The 27,961-nt window shown below is 53.0% G+C and overlaps 1 protein-coding gene across 4 annotated transcripts in view; it reads right to left on the reverse strand.

The window, feature by feature from the left end:
- Nucleotides 1–287: 287 nt before the first annotated feature.
- Nucleotides 288–27,961, reverse strand: part of MYO18A (myosin XVIIIA) — a 133,883-nt gene continuing 106,209 nt past the window's right edge. For 2 of the 4 annotated variants that reach the window (XM_055001450.1, XM_055001454.1), the window contains 12 exons: nt 27,113–27,217; nt 26,794–26,940; nt 26,332–26,445; nt 25,084–25,200; nt 23,720–23,803; nt 23,474–23,611; nt 19,816–20,001; nt 16,934–17,073; nt 16,320–16,364; nt 12,279–12,401; nt 7,132–8,471; nt 1,551–1,640 (listed from right to left, as the gene is read on the reverse strand). In XM_055001450.1, coding sequence (XP_054857425.1) covers nt 7,133–8,471; nt 12,279–12,401; nt 16,320–16,364; nt 16,934–17,073; nt 19,816–20,001; nt 23,474–23,611; nt 23,720–23,803; nt 25,084–25,200; nt 26,332–26,445; nt 26,794–26,940; nt 27,113–27,217 — 2,538 coding nt within the window. In that variant the 3' untranslated portion in view covers nt 1,551–1,640; nt 7,132. Of the gene's footprint in view, nt 1,641–7,131; nt 8,472–12,278; nt 12,402–16,319; nt 16,365–16,933; nt 17,074–19,815; nt 20,002–23,473; nt 23,612–23,719; nt 23,804–25,083; nt 25,201–26,331; nt 26,446–26,793; nt 26,941–27,112; nt 27,218–27,961 lie in introns of all 4 variants that reach the window. The other 2 variants (XM_055001451.1, XM_055001452.1) reach the window with 2 other exon arrangements.

Genomic DNA, 27,961 nt, shown 5'->3' on the forward strand with positions numbered 1-27,961 from the left:
AGTCTCTCAAAGATCCTCCCATGCTGGGCTTGCCGCCTTCCAATCAAGAACAATGACTCATGCAGGAGCACAGCGGGGAGGCCTCTCTCCATTACAAACTCCTACTGTTTCCCCCACTCAAAAAATAAACTTTAGAGGGGGGGGGGTCAAGTATGGAGTATGCTTACAACCATAATTCAGAAAACTTATTTCCTACCAGTTGCTTGGGAAACGACAAATGATTGAAACGAGCTTCCTTGCCCTTTCTCCGAGAAACTCATTAACACTCAAATAGGAGAGAAGTCGGGTTCACCAGCCATAAATGACATTTATTTTCTTATTTAAAGTTGACAGACAAGGGAGGGGCAAGAAAGGGAGGGAAAGAGTCAAATGCACAACTTCAGTAGTGCAAAGAAGTCCAAACCAATCCCAGCCCAAAGTGGATGCTTGGCAGCTCAGGCAGCTGCTTCCCACCTCCCCAGTGTGCCTCGCCCCAAAGCCGGCTCAATCCACTCTCAGATAACTTAGAAAGGGTCTCTGCAAGCGCTGCAAAAGGGAGGGGGCAGGAGGGGCTCCTGGCCTTAAGAAGTGTTCCTGGAAGAGACAGGGAGACTCTGAGGGCTGGCGAAGACCCAAGCAGCGATAGGCCATGCTTGCACCATCGAGAAAGAGGGACTGACCAGCGCAGCCATTTGGGTTCCTGGATATCTTGCAAGCAAAAGGGACAGGTGGGGCCTGGTCCAGCTCTGGACGGGGTGCTTCGGGTGAGACTGGTGATGGGAACAGGGTGGCAGCGGGCGGTGGTGGCTTCATACACAGCCCCAGAAACCAAGTGCAAGAAAGAGCAGGAAGGGAAATGGCACAGCACTGTGCTCAAGTGTGCAACTCACAAACACAGGCCCATCCATGTTCAGAGACGAGGCAGACAGCGTCCAAGTGCTCGGAGGGCAACCCAGCTTCATTTTCTGCTTTCTCTCTCTCTCTCTTTGTGGGGAGGGAAAAAGAGGGGAGGAGAGAAAGAGCCCGCACGTGGGCGCACAGTCTTTGGCTGAACTGAAAAGTCTTTAAAAGGAGAAGAGGAGGGATCCATCTTACTGGACACCACGTTAAGGGTCAGATTTGATTTAAATTACAACAGAAAGCTGGGCAGGCAGGCACTGTGAAGGGAGAGGCTCTGCATACCCAAGGGGAGGCTGGCCTCTTCCCTTCAGCTGCAGACAGGAGACCCCAGAGGTGACCGCATGGGAACGCTCGCCTGCAGCCGAGCAGCATTCAGGCCTGACACTCTACTGGGTCTTGAAGACTCTTCATCTTTCCCCCATCGTGGGACAGTACAGCGGTCACTCTGTGCTACCAGCCAGAAGGGCAAGACTGCTGGGCAGTGCGTTGGCCAAAGAGAGGACCTGAAGGGGCACCCGGGTGCCGGGCGAGGCCATCCACTGAGCAAGAGAGAAGGTGGTGGCAGCGATGTCAGGCAGCGGCCTGCCGCCCGTCAGTGCATTTGTGCCTGGGGCTATGCAGTGGTTTCCGCCGGCTTGCTCTCAGAGTCGCTGTCGCTCAGGTAGTGCCGAGAGGAGCGCTTGGGCCTGTGAGTGCTGTCAAAGATGTCTCGCTCCTCGTCTGACTTGTCATAGGTAAATGATTTCCGATAGCCTGGGGGGCTGTGAAAGGGAAACAAGAGAAGTTACGAAGTGGGTTTGGCACTGGCCAAGGCAGTTTTCACAAGGGAGGCTGAGCTGGGTTACTGGCATTTCCGGAATCAGTCATCTATTGCACACCAAAGACATGCTGGCTAGAACGTGGACCCAGACCCCAATTGCCCCTCTCTCATTTTTCAGTTCCTATCTTGGAAAAGTGGTGCTGTCTGTATCACCTGGGAGTCCTCCAGGGAGAGGCCGTCACAGCGCCTGCACTGGAGCCCCTGACTGGAAATCTAGCCCAGCTGCCCTCTCAAACCAGGACGGAAGACGTCAGAAACCAGCAACGAAGAAGAGCTAACCGAGGCTTTTAATGTTCATGAGGGTAAAGAGGTGTGGGCATGCTCAGATAATGTCAGCCCCCTAGACCCATTCGTCTGACTTGGCTGCTCCAGGGCCAACAGCCATGTAGCTAGAAGTACAAAGCTATTTGCAAAACCCAGGCGGGTATCTTAGCTGACCATTCTGACATTCAAGCTGGGAGATGGGGCACTGGCTGGTATGAACTGTGATACAGACCAGTTATGTGGGCAAGTTCACAGTTAGGTGCCTGGCAGTCTACAGTCCCAGCCCCCAGTTTCTGCTGTGTTTGAAGAAATAAAACAACAGGTCTGCAACAGGAAGACCTGATTTTGGCAATCTGAATTCGTTAAGCAAACATCCATATAAATATCTTTATGTGGCAGGATTTATTCTGCTTCTGCACGTTATGGGGGGAAAGCTGTGCTCTGGGTTACTAGAAATCCAGCACAGTGCCCCTCTGGCGGGGACTTGCACCAGGCACTGCCTACACATTGCAGACGCAGGACGAAGAGAGCTGTGGCTCTCGAAAGCTGATGATGCATCTGACGAAGAGAGCTGTGGCTCTCGAAAGCTGATGATGCATCTGACGAAGAGAGCTGTGGCTCTCGAAAGCTTATGCTACAATGAAGTTGGTTAGTCTAAAAGGTGCTACTGGACTCTTTACTATTTCACCAGAAGGATGTTTCAGGGAGGTAGTCGTGTGGGTCTGCAGCAAGACTAGAGTCCAGTAGCATCTTAAAGGCCAATGAGATTTTGGGTTGTAAGCTTTCAGGAGTCAAAGCTCTCTTCATCAGGCATCTTTGACTGTCAAAAGCTTATACCCCAGAAATCTTGTTGGTCTTTAAGGTGCTACTGGACTTGGAATCTTGCTCACTAGAAGGAGACTCCATTTCTTTATGAAGAGGTCTCTCCTTCGAGTGTATCCTCTGGGTCCCTGCTTGCTTTGGCAAACGGTTAAGGCAGCAGCTCACATTCACAAGAGCTCATTATTCATTTTTATTATTTTTTTCCTCAGACACTTCTAGGGCATGCAGCAGTGATTTACTCTCCCCTGTAGTTAGCAGAGCTAAGCAAATAATCTGTAGCAAATCAGGCATTTGTTGAAAATTTCACCCCTATCTGTTGCAAGCCACGCTTGGAGGGGGGGGGAAAAACTCACAAACTCGCTCATTACGCAAAAGACATTTGCAAATTCCCTCCTGGCATGAAGAATTTGCTGGAGGGAGGATTCGCAACTGGAACTTTGCAATTGGCACCCCTCCCTCTTCCATTAGTCAAGCTTCTTCTGCATATCGTGGGAATTTATACCTTTTAAAGACCAAAGTATAGGACTCAGCATCCCGCTCTCAAGTTCTGGCAAGGATTTGTTGGCAAAGGCTGGCGGGAAGTTGCTGGGAATCTGATCAGATTCACTGGCTCCCTTTTAAGCATGGGGAACCTGCTTCAGACCTCCCAATCCAGGCCGGATTCAAGGCTTGCTCAGAAGCCTCTATCCAAGTTTGATCTGCTCAGAGGCACATGTAAGCCGGAAACCGCCAACATCACCATTCCGAACCACGGGAATACTCATCACTTGCAAACCCTGCCTTACCTGAGACCACAGGCCTGGGACAAGACCCCACACACCTGCCTGGGAAATAACGCCTGCCGCATTCCTCCTCCAACTTTCGAGTTGAAGTGTCTCTTTCCCCTGCTGATGCACAGGAAAAGCCTCACGTGGCCTGTGCTAGCTGGGCCTGCCTTGCCAACTCTGCAGAGCCAGTGCTGGCTGAAGGGCCAACACGTACTGGAGGGTGGAGTCAGAGCACCTCCAAGGCACTGAGAGAACGCCTGGGGCAAGCTCGACAGCCTGAAGGTTTTGCATGCCCAAATCCTGCTAATTGACACAAACCAGCCTTTTCATTTGGGAAAAACAGAAGCACCGTTTCTATTGTGCTAGTCCTCCAAAGACCTCCTGACCAGGCTGATCTAGGCATCTCTGAGCAATTAACCAAGCAAGGGAGCATGGACTGCAGACCCTCGGTGCCCTCGTCAGTGTACAATGCCCACCCTGCAATCTGGCACGCAGGAGGCCGGCTCCTGACCGGCCAGGCAGGGTGTCCAATCCACAAATGGATGCAGCGGACACTTCTGCCATTCCCCAGCAAGCAGAACTGGGCTTAGAAGGCCAGTCCCTTTCCCAGGACTAAAATCTGCACTAAACAAGCCTTACCCCACACAATTTGAGCCATATTCATGGTGCTAACACACACACAAGGGACAATATGAGTGTAACTTATGGTTTGGGGATGAGGGAAGTGTGTTGGGGGCATATTAAAACGACCTCTCCTGTCGCTCCTTCCACCTTGGCCATTCCACACCCCACTGCACAGGAGCCTGGAGAACACGCGTCCTTTTATCTTCCTTCCCTTCCCCTCTCCATTTCTGTTATGGCAGCTGGAGCGTTAAGTGCATTAGGCAACCCAAAGCACAACATTCCCCCAGCTGCAGGAGGCTGCTATAGCAATTGAACATTTTAAAAAGAAATTGTTAAAAAAAAAGAGAAAAGAAAGCAAAGCAGCAGCTCTCTCCTTCTCGGATAATTCTCCCATTCAAAGCTGTCGGAAACAATTTAATACACAAATAAATTTCTGTTTGGGAGGGAGGGAGAGAGAGAGAGTCTGTCTCCTTTGCTGCAGAGGCTTCCCCCTCCCTCTCCCCTGTCACATCTTCAACGTGGGCAAACAAAGGCGCCCAATTGCGGGCGTGATCGGCTGCCAAGGTGTGTGTGTGTGTGGGGGGGAGACAGGAGGGCTCAGCTCCAGCGAGTCCCATTCCATGCGAGCGAGGCAGCTTGCGGTGGCTCCCTTTCTCTCTGGATCTCTGTCTCCAGCCTGGCCTGACCAACACGTGCCAGCGTTGGTGCCCTACGTGCAAAAGCATGGACAGACGGAAAAAGAGAAGAGCAAACTCATCAACGGAGGAGACCCCAAACTCTAACAGGCAGCCTGAGGAAGGAGGGCACGCAACTCTCCCACCCACTCCTTGCACGATCCAGGCAGCTGAGGGCAGCCCGCCAGCCCTGCAGGAATGAGCCTGCCTGGGATCGCAAGCGGGGGCAATCCTGAGCCCCTGCTAGACTGGTGGGCCACTCGTTTACCTCCCTGGGTGAACCCTGTGGGCCTGCACATCGGAGCTCACATGGCCAGTCAAGAAGAAGGGAGGCTCCACTGTCCTTCCCAGGAAAGGGCTGGGTGGATTTCATCCTCGCAGTGAAAGTTCATGCCTTGGGCATCTCTGGCCTGGAAGTGCTCCAGGAGGAGATGCCGACCGAAGCACAGGGACTTCCTTCCCAGAGGCACCCTTCCTGGTACCCCTAAGCCAGAAGTGGGGGAGGGGAGGGGCCTCACGGGACCCCAACCCAGCCTGCCTCCTCCCCTGGGCTCCAAGGCTCAGGCCGCCTTCACTGGATTCCAAGCCAGAGCAGGAGCCAAGAGGGCAGGGATCTCTGAGGCTTCTCCCCAACCTCTCTACATTTCAGGCTCAATATTCTTTCCCAGCCAGGCACCTATTGGGAGGCCTCGGCTAATGCTCAGGCAGGCAGGGCTGTCAAGATCAGCCCTGATCTGTGGGAAGGCCTGGCCAGTGAAACCAGGATCTCCTTGAACGCATCCAGCAACCAGCCCTCGCCCCCTGTGCCCATCCCAATCTGTCCTTTCCAAGAAAGCTTTCCACTCCCCCTGCTGGCCTAGGAGCAGCTGTCTTCCACGAGCAGGAAGCAAAGGCTGCATACCAAGCTACAAGTGTGCAATCCAAATGATGGGCAGGAAGGAATTCCATTCCACGGGGGAGGAAGCGGCAGTTCTCTTGCTCTGCAGAAGGCCCCTTGCGTCCCACAGCTTAGAGAGCATTAACGGTCAAGTCCAGCCACGCTTATGCACAAGCAACACATACCTGTGAGCACACTCGCTCCAAAAAGGACACACTGGAAGAGCACCTGTTTACTTCTGGCACAAAGGGAGGACTTCGGCATGCACTGAAGTCCTGGGCCTCTGACTGCTGGGAATCCAGTTTAGATTTGGGGTTGCCAACTGGGACTGTCAACACACTTTCAGGTAAGCTGAATTCTACAGCCAGCCCCCCAGAATCGGCAGCTTTGCGGTCCTTCTATTCAACAGCAACAAGCCAGCAGTCTGATTCTGCCTCTCACAGCCGAGAAGATCCCGCCCCCTTACCCAACACTCAGGACCCTGCCAGACCTTTGCCGCATCACAACTTCCTGCTTCTTGCCAGGGCAAAATATGATGTCTTGCCAGCGTTTAAACCGCTTCCAAGTTCTTCCACTTGGGGAAGCAGGAGAAAGAGGCTCATGCGAAGGAAAAAGCCTACTCTCTGCAAGACGTGCCCTCCTGTTTAAAACACTATTGTGGAGAGTCCTCTCCCTGCTTCACGGCAGTTAATCCCCATGGCGTGACTTTGTGGTGGGGGGGGGGTGGGGGGAGGAAGAAGAGAGTCTGGAGCACACGGAGGCCCATTAATTGCATGAGAAATAAATACTGCCAATTCCTGAAAGGCTGTCAAGCGGATTACGGCTTCTCAGTGTCCTGTTCCCTGCAGAAGCTGCTAATCCTTGGGGCAGGAAGCTGCTGGTGGGGAAAGGAAGGGAAGCAAGATCCTCGCACCGCCCAGGGTGGGGGGAGCAGCTGTCTCTCCTTGGGAGTTGCCAAGGAGGAAGCTGCCAGTGGTGCGCAACATGACAGGCGGGTGCCAGTGTGAACGGCCACGCGGGCAAACCCTCTCCAAGCACAGAGGGAGGCCTGGCACTCAACTCTTATCTACCACCACACAGATCAGGTGCAATCAGTGCTGACTCTGTATCGCTGGGAGCCCCCATGAGCAACACGGGAAGAACGTCCATCAACTGGCAGTTAGGAGACAAGGCAGACGGAGTTAGTGAATCAGGCACACCCATGCTTCAGGTAAGTCCATGAACTTTGGACAACTCAAAACAGTCCACCTGTTGCCAGCATGCAGGGAACTCTGGACATCCTTCCAGCTTGGTTAAATGGAAGTGCCACCGACTGAAGGGAAGATCCGAGCCCCTCTCGTCCCCTCCCCAGTTAGAGGTTAGTCTGGCACAACCGGGGCATACCCAGCACTCCATGCCACCTGCCTTAGTCGCTCTCTGGCCGATAGAGGTACTTCATCATCAGGCTGTCCACCTCTTTCTTGCGTTGCTTCTCCTCCTTCTTGCGCTGCTTGGTTGACTTCCTGGCCTCGTGCCCCTGCCTGGCTGCACCAGCATCCTGCTCTTCGGAGGCCGGGCCTCCCCGCTTGGGACCTTTCTTGATGCTAGAGTTGCTGCGGTATGAGACGGTGGAGCCGGACGATGTGCCAGAGGACGACTCCGAGGAGGAGCCGGAACGCAACCGCTGGTGCTTCTTCTTCTTGGACTTCTTGGAGTGTTTCTTGGAGCTCTTCCTTTGTCTCTCTGAAGACGAGGAAGAGGAAGAGCTGCTGGAGGAGCTACTGCTCCTCTTCCTGCTCTTACCTTTAGCGCTGTGAGGCCTGGAGAAATCCATGGCCGATGCAGACCTGCGCAGGCTGCTGGCGGGGTGCTCAGCTGACTCCAAGAGGGCACTCTTGGAGCTCCGCACACTCTTCCGATCATCCTCGTCTTCAGAGTCCGGATCCATGCTGGAGCGCTTGAACTTGACAGGCTTGTAGTTCAGCACCTCACTGATGGCCGCCTCCAGGTCTGGGTCCAGGTAGCTGCGATGGCTAACAGGCTGGATATCGGGGTCTTCTGACTGCAGCTCAACCGAAGCCGAGGTACGAGGCCGTGGGGGCACGGAGAGACTACGAGTGAGAGAGTGCTGGCTGCACAATGAACGGGAATCGCTCAGGGCCACGCTACACGCATCGTCCAGCTGAGAGAGGCCCAAGGAGAGGCGTGAGGCTGGTCGGCTGTAGGACGGGCTGAGGTCATCCAGGCGGGAGGTGCTCCGCCTCAAGCTGCCCGGGCTGGACAAAGCAAAGCTCAGGGATGACCTGGCGTCATCCTCGCGGGCCTCCAGGCCGCACCAAGAGGCACCGCTGCGACTGATGGGGGCGGACAGAACTGAAGCCTTGTCCAACTCAGCGGCTGAGAGAGAGCATCGCTTCTCCAGCCCCTTGCGGACCTGACTGCCGGCCTCAGAGAAGGACTGGGAGAGGACTGAGCCCCTGTCCTCCAGCTCGCCAGCCCCAGCTGGCTTCTTCCAAGAGGCGAGGGAATTGCCCTCCTCCAAAGCGCTTGCCACTGAGTGTCGCTTGGTCTTGCGGAATGAGCGATCGGGAGAGGCTGAGCGTTCGCTCAGGGTGGAGAAAAGGGTCTCCTCGTCCCCTTTGCCACCGATGGAGTCCTTGAGGTTGGTCCGCTTCCTGTAGCTCAGAGAACTCATGACTGACACAGGCCTCTCCTCCATCTCCTTAACCTCTTTCCCCTCTCTGGGCACCAAGGGCACTGCTGATCTGGTGGGGGGGGAGGGGAGGAAGGAAGAGGCACAGTCAGGGAGGAAGTGAGAAACACGAATTCGAGCCCTGGGCACACATCCATGCAGGCAGGCCAGGAGAAAGAAGGCCCAATAATACGTATGGAGGGGATTAAGGCCTTGCCTTAATTCTCTATGGCATCAATCCCAGCAACACGCCCCCCCCCCCCCCCCGTCAAAACTGACTTCAATTTATTTCATTGTCAGTTACTTGGAAAATGCTGGCAGCACACAACAGATCCCCAGCACTGGGGAAAAGAAGGCATTACTGTCCATAACAAAATGTTTTACATTCACCCCAACAAATAAATCAAACTAATAAAGGGTATACCCTGGCTCTTTCTCACTTTGGCACAGGTGAGCATGGGGCGGGGCACGGAGGAGAACTCCTAACATGTGGGGAATGCCGTGGAGACAAGTCCCAATCTGTCCCCATCGAGCAAGCGTCACACTAGCCGTGGGAGCTGGAGCCACTACAGCTCCGGTGTGCCTGTGCAGGGGAGGGGGGCTCTTTCCAGCACACACGGAAGAGGGAGCCCGGCACCTCCTGCCACTTCTGAGCAGCACAAAAGGCACTTGGCTACACCCGGCAGGCAGGCTCAACTCAGCTCAGCCTGCGCCATCAGCATCATGCTTCCATGCTCGGTGCCGCCGGTTGCCATGGCAACAGGTGTCCTATAAATAGCCCAGTCTGGTTCCTGGTCATTTCCAAAGGATGAGGAAGGGGAGTGGGGGGGGAGGCGACTTCAACAGAGCCATCTTCAGCATGGGCAGTGGCCTCCAGTCCCCTCTGCAGCCAGTCCCGCTATTTGCAATGGCCATTCCTGGAGGAAAGCAGACAGCAGGGGACCATGCGGAAGGGTGGGGCCTCTCCAGGCACAGGCTTGCACAGAGGGAAGGGGGAGTGGTCTGCCACAAGGCCCTATCCCCAGTTACCTGCACACAGGTGGTCCCACATCCTGTGCCTCAAGCCAGCTGTCCTAACTTCTAGCCTGAACACCTGTAGGATTTGTTTCCAGCTTCTCTGTGCTGGCAAGTCCTGCCTGGCCCCCTCACCCCAGAGAGGTAGGAGCCACCCAAAAGCTCCCACAGACATGGGGACACACAGCTTCTGTCTCATCCGCAAGCCAGCTCACAGCAGTAGCGCAAGGAAGGCCAAGGGTTCCTTCCCAAGCCTTGCATCACTGAGGAGAGAGTGCACCAAAGCAAGTGAGCCGACGAGGGGCAAGCAGAGGATGGCAAATCCCCAAACAGACGTGAGCTGTGAGGGCAGCAACAGCAAACCTGGTGCCTGGGGTTTCCCAGAACGACGCACCTCCACCGCCCTTGGAAGCTCCTAGCTACGTTACTCGGGAGCAGCATGCCTGGCTGGGCCTGGCCTCGCAAGGAAGGCTAGCCACCTTCTTGGCGGCACGGAGCCATTCCGCCAGCAGTCGCTCTGGTACATCCCACAGAAAAGGGGCACTGCCGAGCTTAAATGCTTCAATGGATGGGAAGCTTTCCCTGCAAGGGAGGGAGCAGAAATGGGAGAGGGCAGAGAAGATGCAAGAGGGCATGGGATGCTGCCCTCCTGCCTGACTGGGCAAAACCACATCAAGGACAAAGACGGGTGGCCATCACCCAGGAGACGGCGATGAGAATACTCTCCCCCCCCACACACACACACCCCAAGCAAGCAAGCAGCGCTTCTGCAAGATGAAGTAAGAGTCCTCGATGTTTAGAGAGAGCTTCGAAGTGCTTCATGCACACGATCTACATGCAAGAAGCAGCAACGTCCTCACTCATCTCTGGACCAGCTGGGGTCAGGTTCCTCTGTTGCATCGGAAGGAAGGGAGAGGAATCAGAAGGAAGAGAGATGGTGGGAGATGCATCCCAGGAGCTCTTCTCCCAGCCCAGTTTTGATGCCACAATACTTACCTGCCCATCACAACCCTCTTCCGCGGCCCTGCTCAGCATTCCTTCAGGCCAGGTAGGTTGGTCTCAGCAAGCGGCCCTTCTCAGCTGCGGTGCCCAAGATACGGAATGCCCTCCCTTGCCATCTGCCTAGCCCGGAGCCATCCGAGGGGCTGACACTGGGAGATAATGTCCCCTTACATTTACACAGCCCCTCCAAGGACACCTCGCCAATCCCGGCACCCCGCTCTGCACAGAGTAGGCAGCCTTGTTGGGCCCTTCTTCCAGACAATCAGCGGCAGGCTAATTTTACCTGCTCTGCCTATTATACTAAGAAAGTATTTTTAAATCATTGTGGGGTTTAGATCTATCTATCTATCTATCTATCTATCTATCTATCTATCTATCTATCTATCTATCTATCTATCTATCTATCTATCTATCTATCTATCTATCTATCTATCTATCTATCTATCTATCTATCTATCTATCTATCTATCTATCTATCTATCTATCTATCAAGTTGCAGCCGATGGATGGTAACCTCTCAAGGGGTTTTCAGGGCAAGAGACATTCACAGGCGGTGTGCCGTTGCCTGCTTCTGCCCACCGACCCTAGGTACTTCCTTGGTGGTCTCCCATCCAAATACAAACCAGGACTGGCCCTGCTTAGTGTCCAAGAACTGTTAAGATTGGGCTATCCTGGGCCATCCAGGTCAGGGCTATAAATACAGAATCTTAACTCAGATAAATCCCAGGAGCTAGGAGAAAAGGTCCAAGGGTGAGCACGCACTGAGAGGGTTCAAGTACAGCCATGATCAAGGCCTGCAGGACTGCATATTGTGCAGAGAAAGAGACCAGAGAGAATCTTTTCTCCTTCTTCCATAATGCTGTACCCAAAATGACTGGCAGCAGATTCAAGATAAACAGAAGTACTTCTTCACTCACAGAGTGATTGGCTCGTGGAAGTGAAAATTAGACCATCTCCCACATGGACATGGCAGAGGGGAATAAATGCACATAACGGCGGCGGCTGCGTCCAACTTGGTCCTTACAGCAATCTGGCATTATTATCATCACTATTATTATGCGGGGAAGAGTGTCAGAGGGGGGCTGCCAGAGAAGGTGCTTGCCCAGGTCCACCTAGCAAGTTCCCAGCAGAAGCAGGATCTGAATCTGGCACTTCTTCCTGGTTCAGGGCTTAGCCACCACCTTACAGGAAACCCCACAATGCTGCCTCCTCGATCTCAGGGCCAGGCTCTGCAGGATGACCTTTGGGAATGCGCGCACCCTCTTCTCCACCAATTTAAATAATAAACAACGTTATCAACTGGAATCACGCAATTCAAGATTCCAGACTGTGAGAAATGTTCTGAACTGGAGCTGCAAAAAGGACTCACAGCAAGAAACACACCCACAGGGGCCATTTCCAAAAGCAGTCCTCTCCACCGACGGGACTTCTTGGCACCCGTCTGCTCTTTCCCAAAGCAAAGAGCCAGTCCGGGCTGTCCTCTGCCTCACTGAAGCAGCAGGTGTTTCAGAAGACCTAGGAGTCAGCAGCACCTTTGGGTCCGTGTGGACCACCTGTACACAAACAGACGCCTCCATCGTCAAAAGATGCTTAGCTTGCAACCTCCCAGCATTTTGTGATTGGCCTCAGCACCCCATGAGAGCCATCCTATGGTGGCACTCACTGCCCGTCTTCAAAATTTCAAAAGTGCCCATAGGCTCAACAAGATCGGAGACCGCTCTCCTAAACCATCCAGTGTAGGTAAAAAAACGGCAGAGTGACGATGGAGCTCTCCAATCACTTGTGTCCCTATCCCTCTGGGTAGAGGAGGGAGGTGTGAAATAACCCTCCTGCAGGAAAGGAAGCCCAAACCCGCCATGCCAACCTGCTGCTCTTCAAGCTGCTATCCTCAGAGACGGTTTTGGAAGAGCCTTTGTTCTTGGACAGCCAGGACTTCACGCCGTCCACGCGATCTTCTAGCTCGGAGTCGGCGTCCGAGTCGCCCTCACTGAAATGGGGGTAGGAAAAAAGAAACAATAGGTAACCACCCTCCGTGGGACCCCCTAGCACCATCTGGGCATGCATGACAGCATCTCGCCAACAAAGGGTTAATCGGCACGAAAGAGGCAAGACCTCCCCCACCCCTCGCGCCATGCGCTTGCAAGGGAATACACACATTAGTACACATAAAGCTGCCTTATACTCAATCAGACCCGTGGCTGTTCCGAGGTCAGTATTGTGTACGCAGAGTAGCAGCGGCTCTCTCGGGTCTCGGGTGGAGGTATTTCAAACCACCTGCCACCTAATCCTTTTAGCTGGAGATGCCAGGGATTGGACCCAGGACCATCTGCATGCCTAGCAGATGCGCTCCCACTGAGCTGTGGCTCCTCCCCAATGCCCTGCACTCCTGGTCCCAGGAAGGAAAAAGAATCCTTCCTAGTCCTCCATTTTCCTTCCAAGGGCAGAAGAAAACCAACAGCCTCCCCAGCAGTGGCCAAGGACCCACCCTCCACCTCACAAGGGTCGCCAGCCATCAGGGACGGCCTCAAACAAAACCTCTTCTAAGTCACCTTCGTCACTCCTACATTGTTCCTCCGTCTTGCTGTCTGTTCTTGCCCTCCTAGATCAGCAGTATCACACTGCTGCCCCAGGCGAGGAAGGAGAACAGCTTCCCAGTCCAATCCCCTCTCCAAACCCAGCTTCTCTCTGAAGCTCTTATTTTTTTTTTATTTCATCACATTTATATTCCACCTTTCTCCCCAATGGGGACCCAAAGAGGCTTACATCATTCTCTTGTCCTCTATTTTTCCTCACAACAGTCCGGTGAGGTCGGTCAGGCTGAGAGTTTATGACTGGCCCAAGGTCACCCAGTGAGCTTCCATGGCAGAGCAGGGGATTGAACTTGGGTCGCCCAGAGCCTAGCCTGTTACTCTAGCCACTATGTCACACGGGCTCTGCACCCCCTTAGCCTGCACCCCCCAACCCCTGGCTCCAGCAGTCTTCATTTGTGCCAGCAACAGAGTTTTAAGAGCAGGCCTATGCTACAGGGTCACCTGTCATGTCTCCCCTACCTCCCCCCACCAAATAGCAGAGTCCAGTAGCAAGTTTAAGACTAACCAACTTTATTGTAGCATAAGCTTTAGGCTACAATGAAGTTGCATCTGACGAAGAGAGCTGTGGTTCTCGAAAGCTTATGCTTCAATAAAGTTGGTTAGTCTTAAAGGTGCTACTGGAGCCTGCATCTGACGAAGAGAGCTGTGGTTCTCGAAAGCTTATGCTTCAATAAAGTTGGTTAGTCTTAAAGGTGCTACTGGAGCCTGCATCTGACGAAGAGAGCTGTGGTTCTCGAAAGCTTATGCTTCAATAAAGTTGGTTAGTCTTAAAGGTGCTACTGGACTCCTTTATTTTGCTACTACAGACTAACATGGCTAACTCCTCTGGATCCATCCCCCCAAAATGTAGGCAGCTGCAGTTTGGCGAGGGGGCTGAGGATCCTGTTAGATTTGAAATTGTGTGATCTCTCACAAAGTTCAGGACAAAGTACAATTCTTGGGGTAGGAGGGATTTATGCCCATTTATCTGGTATAATACCAATATGTGCTTCTAGGGCAGGCAGTAAGTAACCCACAGAGGCAGGTGAGAAGGAACATGTGAGGGGAAGCAATGGGAGACCTTGAAATGGAAATGAAGGAAACGTTTTTAAAAAATAAGGTTGGGGGGGGGGAACCCAGAGTGCCTCAAAACGAGGGATGTCTGAAGATAATGGTTAGAAACCAGCCCCCTGCCCTCTTCCCCGACTCCCTTGGGACTAGCAGTTCCCCTCTGGAATGAAATGACTCTTCCCGCTGCCAATTTGACAGGCTCAGTGTGTTAAAAAAAAAAACCCTTAGTCCCCTCAGTTCCTAGCATAAATCTCTTTCTCCTCTGTATTGCCAGGAGAGAAACCCAAAATTATGGCCCAGAATAGACAATAAAAGGATGAGAGAGGGCATTGCAGCTGCAGGAGAGAAGGGGGATATTTCAGCGCCGCTTGGCTGCGAGGGGAAGGAAGGGAGCGTGGCTTCGTTTTTACAACCCTCCTCTGCGGAGTGTCAAATTAAGGCGATGGCAAGGAAGAGCGATGCTGCCGTCCCCGAGTAAACTGGAGTTTAGCAGGCTGCACAGCAGCAACTTGGCTGGGAGAGAATTTACAGCCCTGAGCAAACGAGCCTTCCTGCACGAGCGGGAGCATGGCCTGATTTATATGCAGGCATAAACGCGGCCCCATCCGGCTTAAATCCTCTAATTTATAAGTAGCGTTCATAACTGTATCGATTGCCTTGAAGGTGCTGTTCCGCGTAGCGGGAGGATCTATTGCTACATGTGGGAAACCATGCTTGTATAAATCTCTCCTCTAATACGGCGCTGTTTACTACTTTCATTAGGATTATGGCAATAACAACTGTATCTATAAGTAAATCGGAGTGTTGTTTCTCTTCCCACCTTACCGGGCTCTATAACTCTATGAGTGGCTTCCTGCAGTGCTAAGTGGAATCGCCTCCACAGACCCCGAGGAAACTTTGCTGGAACAACCTAATGCGATCTTAAATGAACGGGCTCTCCGTCGTACCGAGGGCTTATTCTCTACTCGAGGAGGGCACAACAGACATGCGCCTCCTCGGAATACGATCCCCCTCTCTAAATTCAAAGCAACAAACTCCTCTTGATCAGCCAAACGTCTCCCTCTCCAGGAATAAATGCCGGGAGGCAGTTTGTTATTTTTCGCCTTGAAAAAAAGCCAAGAAGCCCCGTAAACAAACTCCGGGGGCAGCCGAGATTTTAAATCGTCGGAATTAAGCCTCATGTCAAAGGCAATTTATGTCTGGGCTAGCGTGCCATTAGTTAACTGGGATCCAAATCACCAGGGAACGAACAAACGCAGACTGAACTGTGGGGGACATTAATTGTGTGTGACAACAGGGCTCTAGCGGCCCTCTATCACTGCTACACACAATTACATTTATCATTAGCTGATATAGATCCTGCCACAGCCCAGCCAGGCCCATCTCTGGCTCAAGGAAAGAGGCTTTGCCAAATTCATCCCAGAGGGCAACTTGAACCTCCCAGCCATAAGAGCCCTCCCACCCCAGGCTCAGGACAAAGGACTTCTAGTGCTGTAAAAAGGAGATCTGAAGGTGCCCTCCCATTTAGCACCTAAATGGGCTGTAAAGTGGAGATCTGAATCTGTGCCCTCCCCTTGAAACACCTATCACAGTTCATACGTTATCTAGCTGCAAACCCTGGCTTTCCTCCTGAAGGCAGGTGGAGCAAGCTCTGGCTCCCGGATCTGTGTATTTTTATGATTTGTGGGTTTGTGAACCCTTGTTTACTGTGTTCACACATGCACTGCATGATTAGGTAGACATTTAACCGCGCTTGCCAGGTGAAGGGACTCCAAGGCTCTCACCCAGTGCCACTTCCCAACAAACAACAGTAGTTTAGCTCCCCACCACCAATATGCCATCAAGGTGCCATAAAGCAACATTGTGTCCCCGTTTAGGTGCGGCTTTCCTCTTCCTCCCAGCAAAAACTGACAAGTTGACCTCAGGAAAGGAACGTTCCTGAATCAAATGCCAACTGCACGCCTGCCCACGAGGGCAGCAGTTGCTCCCTGCGTCTGCTCACTAGGAAGGACAGAGTCATTGGGTCTACTCTTCATCAAAGACTAAGCAGGGCTCCATGTCAGTTTCTCGTGCACACCTCCCCATCCCGAGGAGCTGTGCTGGGACACAGCAAGCAGTTAGAGTGGAAGGCCGATGCTCATGCAGAAGGGGCGTGCAACTACACCAGGGCAGGGCCCCACGGCCCAAGCGCCCTCCGTGGCATGCTTGAGGTTAGGGGGTGGCAAAGTGTGTCTGGAAACCCAGGTCAAACAACTCATCCTCACAGCTTATTCCTGCGCTTCTGGTACTTTGTCACCATGTCCTGCAAACTGGAAAATGGGGGTGGAGGGGAAAAAAACAAGCAAAATGAACCAACGAAAAAGGAAAAGCTGGCGGCGGCGGGGGGGGGGGGGGAATCCAACCAGGTGGAAGGAAAAGCATAATGGAAACTGGAAGCTCAGGTGGTACAGAAGGAAACTTTCTGCAACAACTCTCAGAGATCGCCTCCTGATAGTAATGGTAAGGGGCCAGATGGCCTGGGAGGGGTAGTGGGTGCACACATCTATGTCCAATTCTACTAAGTTGTAGGGTGGGGCAGAAGATAGTGATGGTCACTCGCTGAGACAGCTCTGCATAGAGCACAAGCTTGTCCACAGCTGTTGGCCAGAAGATGACATGGAGCCTCCATGTTCAGAAGCAGTCCACCCCTCCAAGGACCAGATGAGAACACAGGATGCTTGCCACTGTGTAGACTGTGTCTCTGGCTGTTTGCTGTCAGAAACAGAAAGCTGGCTGAGAAAGCCCAATCCAGCCTGGCAGCCCTTACGGACCTGGGATGAGAAGTGGTGTGGCAGTGCTCCGTCTTTCGCGGAGGTCCCCCTGCCCTGTTCTTACTCACCTGTTGATCAGATCCTCATTGTCGTCGCTTTCCATCTCGTCCTCAATCGCGGCCTGCAGGTCCCCGATCCGCTTGAAGGCCAGCTTCAGGTCTGACTGCAGGCTCTGGTTAGCAGCTTCTAAACTCTCCAGGTCCATCTCCTAGATGAGAAAAGGGAATGGCTGAGAAACGTGGAGGGCCATGCAGGCTGGCCTTAGCCACTAGCCGCCATGCACACAAGGAGCCCTCCGTTCTGCTGGCTGCTCAGATACGCCACTTTCCCACAGCGATGTTTAAACTGGGTTGTGAGAATCTAGGCCAGGGGCCAGGCAACGTCCCTTAGCAATTTAGCAATAGAAGTGGTTGAACTTCCACGAATGAGTCTGACGGCCTCTGCTGACTTGTCTACTGCTACACACACCAGGAAAGCATGGGATGTGTTCCAAGATGTGTACTCCCATTCATGCTGTGCAACAGTGAAGCTCAATGGTAAGGTCTTGCCCGCACCCTAGAACATGGGCAGAGATTAGGGTTGCCAGCCCCCAGGGGGTGGCTGGAGATCTCCCGGAATTACAATGCATCTCCAGGCCATAGAAATTAGTTCTCCTGGAGAAAATGGTTGCTTTGGAGGGTCAACTCCAAGGCATTATACCCTGCTGAGGCCCCTCCCCTCACCATGCCCCACCCTCTCCAGGATCCCCCCCCCCCCCCAATCTCTAGGAATTTCCCAACTTTGAGCTGGTAACTCTGGCAGGAATATTCAGCAACTTACAAGGGCTTTGGGAGAATTGTGTGTAATGCTGAGAGGGTTTCCCGCAGGAAGGGGGAGAAGGCAGCTTCTATAGCAGAGTGGTCAAGTGGTTTGGCTGTGAATCAGCACTCCGCTGGTTTGAATTCCACTACTGCCATGAGCTCAGCCTTGGGTAGCCACTCCTCTCAGCCCCAGCTGCATTGTGGGGATAATAACAACACTAACTTGTTCACCGCGCTGGGTGGGGCACTAATCTGTCCAGAAGAGCAGTATATAAGTGAAGTTGTTATCATCATCATCAGCAGCAGCAGCAGCAGCAGTGAAGTGCTGCTCTGAAGACCACCCCCCCCAAGCTGGCATCAATAGCACACTTCAGCATCCAGTCTCCTACCATGGCCCCAGATCCAGCACAGAGAAATCTTCCAGCTACCCTGGTTCACTAAGAGTCAAGCTACAAGAGACGAATTACATGAGGAGGAGCACATGAATGAGTCGCAACATTAGCCAGGAAGCTGAGTTTTAAAAGAGATTGGAAGGCTTTGTTAATTTCCCCTCTCTTAGAGAGATTCCGCACATGTTGGATAATGCACTTCCAATCCTCTTTATAGATCATTTGAAACGGATTTTTTCATGTGCGGAACAAAAAATCCACCTCAAACGATTGATAAAGTGCATTGAAAGTGCATTATCCAATGAGTGCGGAATCAGCCTTACAGAGCCAGGGAGATTCCTGCTCAGAGGGTTTGTTAATTTCCACTTCTCCTCTTGGAGATGAAACTGACAAGAGCCTTCAGGAGGCAGAGAGGAAATTAACAAACCCTCTGGGCAGCAACTCCCTTCACATGCTCCTCCTTGTGTGATGTAGCTTAGCACTCAATCACTAGCCTCTATGGTTTCCCCGAGCCAGCTCCATCCCCCTTCTGCAGACTCTTCTTCTAGACCAGGGTATTTTGATAGCAAGCCAGATTTTTCCTGCTTCCCTGGCACAGGATGCCAACCGTACTCCATTTATCCTCTAAAAAGGAAAACCTTGGCAGCTGGGACGATTTGCTATGCAGGAAGCAGAGCTGTTTACTGAGGGATTGCTTTTAGTGCAGGAGCCTGCATCACTGATGTCCCGGTGCCTCAAGCAGCAGGCCAAGCCCCTTGGATTGCTGCATTCCAGCTTGTAGAAGGGAGAAAAGTTTTCAATAGATTTTTAAAAAATATCTGAAGTTTGGAGTAAGTACAGAAAAAACATGGAGCTGTAGGGCCACATGAAATGTAATCACCGTAGGCCCTGCAAGCAAACTTTCTTTTCTGTTTATGCCGAGCTAAGCACGGGGAAAACTGGCTTAGGGAACTTGCATCAGAAGTTCGCTATGCAAGGTGGCAATTAGCTCAACTTGTGACATCCCACATAAACCACCACTCCGGAACAGTTTTTAACATTGTGTGTGTGTGTTTCAGAGAGACAAATGAAATTTAAGTTGTGTAAGTGTACAAAAGGCCATTTTTAAAAAGGTGCCTAGCCTGCCTCATGTGGGGGAGAGGAGAGAGACAGAACTGGCCCCAACAGGACTCGAAGGAGGATTTAATAGGCCTGTCAGTTACATCGGGAAGGCAGGGAGAATTTGGATTCAGCTTGAAAAGGGGGTGGGGGGGTGGAGTCTAGGTTTTTAGGTACATTTGTACATAGCCTGTGGTCCCTTGTCCGGGACTTGTGGTGAAACTGGTTAGTCTTACTCAGATGAAACAACTGGGGGAAATTAGAAAAAAACAAATATTAACCCAGTCTTCTCAGAGCTGGAGGCAAACATGCATCGAAAGAGAAGATGCCTATCGGCAAACTTTGCCCAAAAAGAACCTACAGAAAATCAGTGAGGTCCCTGTAACGGCAAAGCATCAACACGAATACAGAGGGATGCTGAAAGAATTTCTATATGAAAGTGAATTTCCTTGTACAAAGCACAAGTCACCTGGCAGGGGTGTGGGATGGGGGGGACAGATCAAGGAATTGGGGGGGGAGGCAGCATTTAAGAGGCCAAGCTGGAAAAGCTGTTTGAAGAACAGCCATGTCTGGAGTCAGAGCTCCCACAGACAGACGCTTGGTGGCAAAGGAGCCTTGAAAGGAACTGCACCCGCCCACCTCCCCAATCGCCCCTCTCTTTACCAGTTCATGTTTCTTGCGGCTGGCTTCGGCCTCCTTTTTGGCCAGCTCGGCCATTTCCTCCTTGGTATCCCGCAGCTGGCGCTGCAGCCTTTTATTCTGCTCCTTCTCCCGGTTCTCGGCAGCTGTCCGCTGGTCTCGCTCTTCCGTCAGCTTCTCCATGTTCTCCTTCAGTCGGGTGGCCAAGCTCTGTGGAAGGCACGGGGAAAGGTGTTAAGGTAAGGAGAAGGGAGCCCCTCCACTTTAAGATTTGGCACTCCCCACCCCAGAAGTGTAGGAATGAGTGTGTGGTGTAGCATCACAGTTCTGGATCACCAAAGCCTGGTCTTAGCTGACACACACTTGTCCTCTGGCTGCCCCCATGACAAATGACAGCGTGGATGAAGATCCTCAGAAATGGAGGAGAGCTCCTTCCATCCACCCCAAAAGACATGAGCGGCAAGACAGCTCGCTCCTTCCCTTGCAGAGAGTGATCCAAAAGCCCAGAGGTCCACAATATACGCCAATTGTAGGCAGAGAATTTAGGAAAGACAGTTCCCTCCTTTGCCTGTTTCCACACATAAAAGTTTCCATTCATTCAGGATAGTTTCTGGTAGGTGGCCATTTTGGTCTGCAGTAGAACAGCCGGATTTGAGTCCAATGGCACCTGAGAGCTCTTTATTCTGCTGGCTGCTCCAGGGCCCTTTGCACTCGGATATTCCATTTTCTCATAGTGATTTTCACCCTGAAAATCTTGTTGGTCTACAAAGTGTCACTGGACTCAAACCCTGCTGTTCATTCATTCGGTGGCCTCTGCAGTGCTGGTGCCCTTGCAAGGCCTGGCGTTCAGATCAGCCGAACTCCAATTAAACAGGTTGTTTGGGCAGCAGCCGGAAGCCGATGCAAGGCTTCAGAGGATCAGGTGGAAACCTTCCCATGTCACCTGACAACTGCTGCGGTAGCACCCCCTCGAGGCCGCAGCCCCATCTTCTGGCAAAGGTGGCAAAGATCACAGAGTCTCTGGTCCAAGACCACCTCTGGAGCCTTCACAGGTCAGGCATATGCAAAAAGCCAATACTTCAGCCTTCAACATTTGCTGAAGCAAAGGTAGGTAGCAGTGGTGTGTACAAGCTGGTACAGGCCCAATCTGCGGCACGGATCGGAGTGGTCATGCCGGATCACAGAGACTTCAAGCAAGAGTGCCTGTCTTGCTGTTTCAATTTTATTTCTTAAAAATTATATCGTGCTTCTAAACTGTAGGGGTTTGGGGAAGGGGGAACAGAGCTGTATTTCTGATTACCGATTGCCAGATGCAGGGCAGCAGCTGAATGCCGATACAGAAGTTCAATCCGCCCACCGTTTCTCTGGGGAAGAGGACTCCTGCAACTTTTTAAGATGAGGGAGCTCAGGCATTTAAGGAGAAATGGACTTGCCTGCAGTTCCACATCCTACCAGTTCCTACCTCCACGTGCACTCTGATTCTACAGCCGCCAGCAATGGAGCCTTGCTTCACCAAGCTCCTCCAGGTAACATGGCTGAGAAACAGCCTTACTAATGGGAGGAGGAAGAGTGAAAGCACAGCACAGCCAGTGAGGGGCTGAACAAGGGCCTCCATGTCTGCTGCACCCTCCCATTCTGGAGAGGAACCTGAAGCCTGCTCCAGCTTGGAGTGACTCTGGGCAGCATAAACCAATGCCCTCCGCATTGCCAGAAAGGACCCTCTGCACCCCCCAGGTCAGCAGCTCTTGGCTGGAAGACCAATGAATGAATATCGATACTGACCGTGGCCTGACCTTCCCATCCTCAACAAGGGGCTAAGATGCTCCACCCCCACCCCAAGTAGTGCTTGGGTGAAAGAGGAAACAGTGGCAGCAACGCACCAGGGATGGCGCATCAATATTCATCTCCTGCGCATAATGGCAGCAGACAGCGGCAATTACCGAGGCCGGGGCCCAGGAATGAGTGTTGCCCAATCGCTCCCTGCCGAGCGCTAATGGAACAAACGAACCCAGCACTATGAATTTACATGAGGAGGGGGGGGGCACTGGCTTGCAAAGGAGGGAGGGAGGGAGGGAGGGAGGGAGCAGGGAGGCAGGCTGCAGAGTTGCGCTTTCGAGAGAGAGGAACTTTTCTCCCTAGGCGTGGGCAGAATAATCAGGGGGTTTTTGGTGAATTGGAAAAATAGATTTAACTTTGTGTGAAGTAATTACAGCATGTAATGTAGGGAGAAAAATAGATTCCATCCTTTTGCGGCAGCTGAGTGCTGTCCCCTGCATATTTATGGGGGGGTGGGGTGTGTGTGGAGGGAGGGAGGGGGGAAGCGAATAATGGCACGGAAATATTAAGAGGGAGCTCTAAAGCCGCTCGACTCCCTCCCTGGAAAAAGGAGCTGCAGCGGCAGAATATAAAACAGGGCCCCTGACAGGTGCAGCAGAAGAGAGCGCTTGGTCTCTCCAAGGCAGCCCTTGTGGGGCTGGACTAAGAAGGTTCCTCGTTGGGTTGGACCAGGGCAGTGGGGTGGGGGCCGGCAAGGAGAAGGTATCTCTGGTCCATAAAATGCACCCCACCCCCATTTGCCCTTGGCCCCCCTGCCTGCCACAGCCCCCAGATGCCCCACCTCCCCCTTCCCAGACAACAACCAGGGCTCTGGTCCTGCAGAGGTCTTCCTCCACTCCATCTGACTGCCTCCTCTCCTCGCACCCTAGCTAGGCCAAGGGCCCAGTCCACAGGGGCCCTCGGAACACTTATCAGTGTTCCAGGACATGCAGTGGATGGGCTGGGAGTGGGACAGTCAAGGGCCTGGCAGCAGGCGGATTTCCGGCCAAGGCAGAAGGAAGAGACATGAGTTTGGGGTGCCACCTCATGCAACGTTTTCTGAACCCCTCCAAAAAAACAAAACACACACTGATCGTGACAACTGCAAAGAGTACTGTGTGTTTGTCAACTGATCTCCCCCCAAATTTTTAAAATGTCCCAAAGTGGGCCTGATGCCACATACTGGGGCTGTACATGCAGGTCAGAAAAAAAGAAAACGAATTTTCATGTGATACATAATTCGCTTGGCCATTAAGTTTGGACTGCTTTATAAGGGAATTAGACACGTGCATGAAAGAAGAGAGGACCCGCCTATAGGGTTAAATGAACCTCCATGTTCAGAGACAGTCTACCTCTGAACAACAGGGGCTGGGGGTGGCTTTGTCTTCCTTGCTGCGGGCCCGGTAGGGCTCTTCCTATACTCTTATGAGCTGAACACTGTATGTGGCCCTCTCAGCTGGGTGCGGTCCTCATCTATTGGGTATTTGTCTACACACACATCAGCCCCAAATGCAGAAGCTGCTTGGTGCTGTTCAATTTTGGTCTGCAGCCACAAGGAGTCAACGTTTTTTCCCTTTCCAGAGGAAGCCCAGATTCTTCCACCGTGACGCTCTGCACTCTGCAGCCGACTCAGAGACTGAGCATGCTCCACCCAGCCCTGCCCGGGCACCATGAGCGGGAGCGAGGAAGCAGGAGGAAATTCGCAGGGCTGGCCAAAAACACAGCCAGCATCGAGATGAGGATCACAAGCCAAGATTACCCTGGAGCTCTTTAGCTTTCTAGGTGAGAGCATTGTGTGTTTGGAATACCAGCCCAGCCTGCATGGTAAGCCAGCCACAGTTCCATGAGTCAGCTCAAGATTCCCTACCTCCAGGCGCTTCACTTGCGTCCTCTCAAACTCCAGGCGCGTCTCCAGCTCGCGGATCTTGGCCTCCTGCCTGCTGACCAAAGACTTGTCCACCATGGACTGCTCAAGGAACTCCAGCTGGCTCTGCAGGCCTTGCAGCTGACGAGGCGCAAGGGGAAGAAAGAACAGGGCCCTCACTCACAGCACAGGACAACAGGCCGGGGGGGCAGGGGGGACTGCCTCCCTCCTCTCCTTCCCCAGAAGTACCTTCTCCTGCAACTCCTGCTTCTCTTTATTGGCATCTTCCAGCTGTGACTGGAGGTCATTGATCTGAGCCAGGTCCCGAGAAGCCTGCGGGGCACATGGAAGTCAGGGTCTGTTTGAATGCCAAAGGACTGGCCCAGGCCAAGAGAGTCAGAAATCTCAAGAGTCTGCTTCTACCGTGATAGTCACCCCTGAGTACCCCACATCCCACCACAGGCTCAACCGATTGCGGAATGGATTCTGCCCCAGGGCTTGCCCCTGAAGTCTGAAGATCCAGAGGAGTTAGCCGTGTTAGTCTGTAGCAGCAAAATAGAAAAGAGTCCAGTAGCACCTTTAAGACTAACCAACTTTACTGTAGCATAAGCTTTCGAGAACCACAGCCCTCTTCATCAGATGCATGGAGGATATGAAGAAACTGGTCAGATATATATAGGTGGTGAGGGGATATGCAATCAGAAGCTACTGATTGCATCTACTCCCCCCTTCCCTCACCACCTATATATATTTGACCAGTTTCTTCATACCCTCCATGCATCTGACGAAGAGGGCTGTGGTTCTCAAAAGCTTATTTTCTATTTTAAAGTCTGAAGGGCTCTCTCTGGCCTGCATCTCTTAGGTTGGCTCTCCTCCCAGAGGGGATGGGGCTCACCTTGAGCATGTAAACCACGTCCTGCCAACCTCTACCCTGCTCACATTGTTACTAAACCTCCCCCTTGGCAGTTGCCTCTCTTGAGACACATGCCCTGCCTTTTATCCCTGCTGGAAAATCCCTGCTAACTCCAGGCAAGGGGGAAATTCCTCAAAAAGGTAACATGACTTACTGCCTGCCTTGCTCTGACATATCTTTTTCAGAGACCTCCCTCCTCCCTTAGACCTAAATTCATGCAAGCAAGCTGAGAAGCAGTCAAACTGTTCCTGGGCTGATCCATCAGGGCTCTGTGTTCAGAGGCAGCGCACCTTTGAACAACTGGTGACAGCGGTCAATAAGAGCTATGGTCTCTGCACCTCTGAGATGAATGCTTCCCTTATGGGGGGAAAACCCACAGACAACAACGAGCACACCAGGGAGAAAGTTAGTCTTGTCCCTGACATGCTAGCTTTAAAAAAAATATACTGCAGGGCATTTAACTATGCAAATCTCATCAGCAGTCCATCCGGAGACAGCTGCATCCACTTGTCTGCATGAATCTGCACCTTTTCCTGAATGTGATGAGCACACATGGAGAGGGCATCGTGCCCCCACCCCACCGCAGGAGAGACCGGGGTGCACGGCTGAGGCTCTAAGGCTGGGGCTACCAAAGACTACACCAGCGACAGGAGAAGAGCTGACATGCCGCAAACGCGCAAGGGTGGGGGAAAGGACTCGCCTGGGCCACGGCTGCCTTGTGCTTCTTCATCAGCTCATTCATGTCCTCCTGGTCTTCCTCCAGCCGGCTCTGCACCTCGTTTTTCTCCCTCTGCAAACGGCTCAATTGTTCTTCCAGCTGGCAAAGAGGAGGCGGAGGAGTGAAAACCGGTGCTACGCAAGGCCCCCAAGTCCAAACGTGTATTAACAGAAATGCACTGCTGTTTTAATGATGTTTTTTAATGTAGACGAATTTTTATTGCCTTTGAATATGTTGTTATCCGCCCTGAGCCCGCCCGCGGGGAGGGCGGAATAGAAATTTGAAATAAATAAAATAAATAAATAAAGCATCCCTGGCAGCAGGCTGGGGGGATGTCTGTGCCCAGGAGGCGTAAGAGCTGCATCCAGCACACAGCTCTACTGACCACAGGCCTGGTTCATGAGAAAGCCAGCTGTTTGGTCGCCCAGGTCCTCCAGACACCAAGCCCAGCCTCAAGCAAGAGGCTTCCTTAGCACCGGACCGGAGGAGAGGCGAAGATGCCAATGAAACTGTTTGCAACCCCCACAGTCAGAAAGCTGAGGCTGGCCTGCAAACGCTGGCCGGTGCTTAAACGCTCCATCATGCCACCTCTGGCCATGCGGGAAGCAGAAACATAACTTTTGCCGAGACTCGCTTGCAAACTAGACTGGAAGGAGCAAAGATCGGGGCTGATTTGGAAGCCCCCTTGCCAAGTTCAACTCAAATATCCCTTTTCCTCTCCGGGGCTTAATTCTAAAAACTGCCTGCAATTCAAAGCCGAAGCTGGCTGCGCATGGAAATGGTTGACCAACGCTCACGACATCCTCAAGAAACTTCCCCGAGAGCCCCAGAGCAGAGGGATTTGTCTCTATTTCATCAAAACGGCAAATGAGTGGTACAACATGCACTCAATCCTTTTTCTAAAGGTGGATGGGCTGCCTGTAATGGGGGTAGGGGGAGAGACAGAACGAGTAGGACTCACGTGTGTACACATCTATGATCAAATTGCAAAGCTGGGCAGAAACTGAGCTCCACACCCTGACTGGGGCACTCACAGCCCACCCTCTTCTTATATCCCACCTTCCGCCACAGCCCCAGGATGCAAGATTGCAGCAACCCAACACAAGGCAAGAAACCCGAGGGCGCTGAGATTCCAACTCTCCTGTGGCGGGAGGACCGCTTGGCTCGCCCTTCAGGAATGTCAACGACCGTCTCGGGAGGGAAGACAGCTAGACAGAGGAAGGTGCTCACCGCTGCCTTGGCCTTGGCAAGGTCATCGATTTGCAAGTGCAGGTCCTCAATCTCCACCTCCATGGATTTGCGAGCTTTCACCGCCGCAGCGCATGTGAACTCCGACTCCTCCAGCTGCAGGGAGAGCCCCCCCCCCATTCCCAAGGGAGAGCACCCATTAGGACCACTGCCACCGACTGCAGCATCCCAGACCGGCCCTCCCAAGCCCCGCCCACGAGAGGACACAGAACTCTTGCCAACGTGACGCCCCCACCACTACTTGCAGGGGGTGCCCAAGCCTGGCTTCCTTCTGATCTGCCTCTTGAAGGAGGCCAGTGGAGGCCTTGCCCAATACCCTCTCCCATGGCACCTTTTTGCTGCCACAGCATGCCTGGAGGGACGAGGACACACTTCTGCAGGGCTACATGTCTGCCCCTTTCCCTTCCGACCTTCAGGAGGAGAAGCTTCCACGGGGAAATGTACCTGATTTTTAAGCTGTGCGATCTCCCGCTTGCTGGGCGCGTTGTTTTTCAGGTGGTCGAGCATGACCTGGGCGTCAGTCAGGAGGGCTTTGGTGCGCTTCAGATCCTTCCGCAGCCGCTTCTCTGTCTCAAAGTCCCTCTGGTTAACCTGGGGAGGGAGGGAGGGAGGGAGGGGGAGGAAGTGAGGGCACCTGCACCAAGTCATCACTTGCCAGCGCCTCCTCTTGCTCTTTGGCAACAGCCCCACCATCGTGCCCCCATCGCCCCCTCCCAGCCTAGAACGCATCGTCCTGCCTACTCCCCACCCCGCACATGCCCACCTGGTCGCTGACGGTGGCCAGTTTGCTTTCCAGGTCCCTTTTCTCTCGCAGCACCTTCTGCTTCTCCTCATATTCCTCTTCCAGCTGCATCTCCATCTGCTTCAGCTGTCGGGCAAAAAGGGAGAGTTTTGAGCACACACACACTCTCGCTCACACCTATGGTCGGAGATGACCATCACTCCCTCTCAACAGAAATTAGCAGCTTTGGAGAACACCTGGCGCCAGGGATCGGGGGAAACCTCCAGGAATATACAGACTGCAACCTCCCTCCCTTTCTGTCCCCTCCATGCATGGGGCTGTGCCACAGGCAATGCTGAGAAATGCCTTGCTGGATCAGACCTACAGCCAAGCTAGAAGTGACACCAGACACGAGGAGGACGCGTGCCAGTTTCCCAAAAGGTTTGACGGGAAGCGTAGGCATCCCCATCAGTGAATCTTTCCATTCATGTGCCCTGTACTGCTCCAACAATTCCCAGTTTGTTGAGGGGGGTCTTCAGGGGGCATCTTTGCCAGGAGTTGAGCTGGTGGCAGCAGGGTGTGTGTGCAGGGAGCTCACTTTCTGCCGGCCCAAGGGATCCCCCAACAATTGCCGCTCCTCCAAGCCCCCTTACGCTGTTTCTCCGCCGGCTGGCAAAGCTGCTGGCAGCCGGGACTGTAGGGAGTGCTCCGCCATCGGAAGGTGAGCTCCCTGCACCACCACCACCAACAACCATTGCCACCAGCTCAGCTCCTGGCAAAGATTCCCCCTGAAGACCCCCTCAACAAACTGGGAAGTGATGGGGCATTATGGAGTACATGAATTGAGAGACTCACTGATGGGGACGCCTACACTTCCCGTCAAACCTTTCG

Source organism: Eublepharis macularius, chromosome 17 (assembly GCF_028583425.1).
Source record: "Eublepharis macularius isolate TG4126 chromosome 17, MPM_Emac_v1.0, whole genome shotgun sequence".
NCBI classification, from domain to species: Eukaryota; Metazoa; Chordata; class Lepidosauria; order Squamata; family Eublepharidae; genus Eublepharis; species Eublepharis macularius.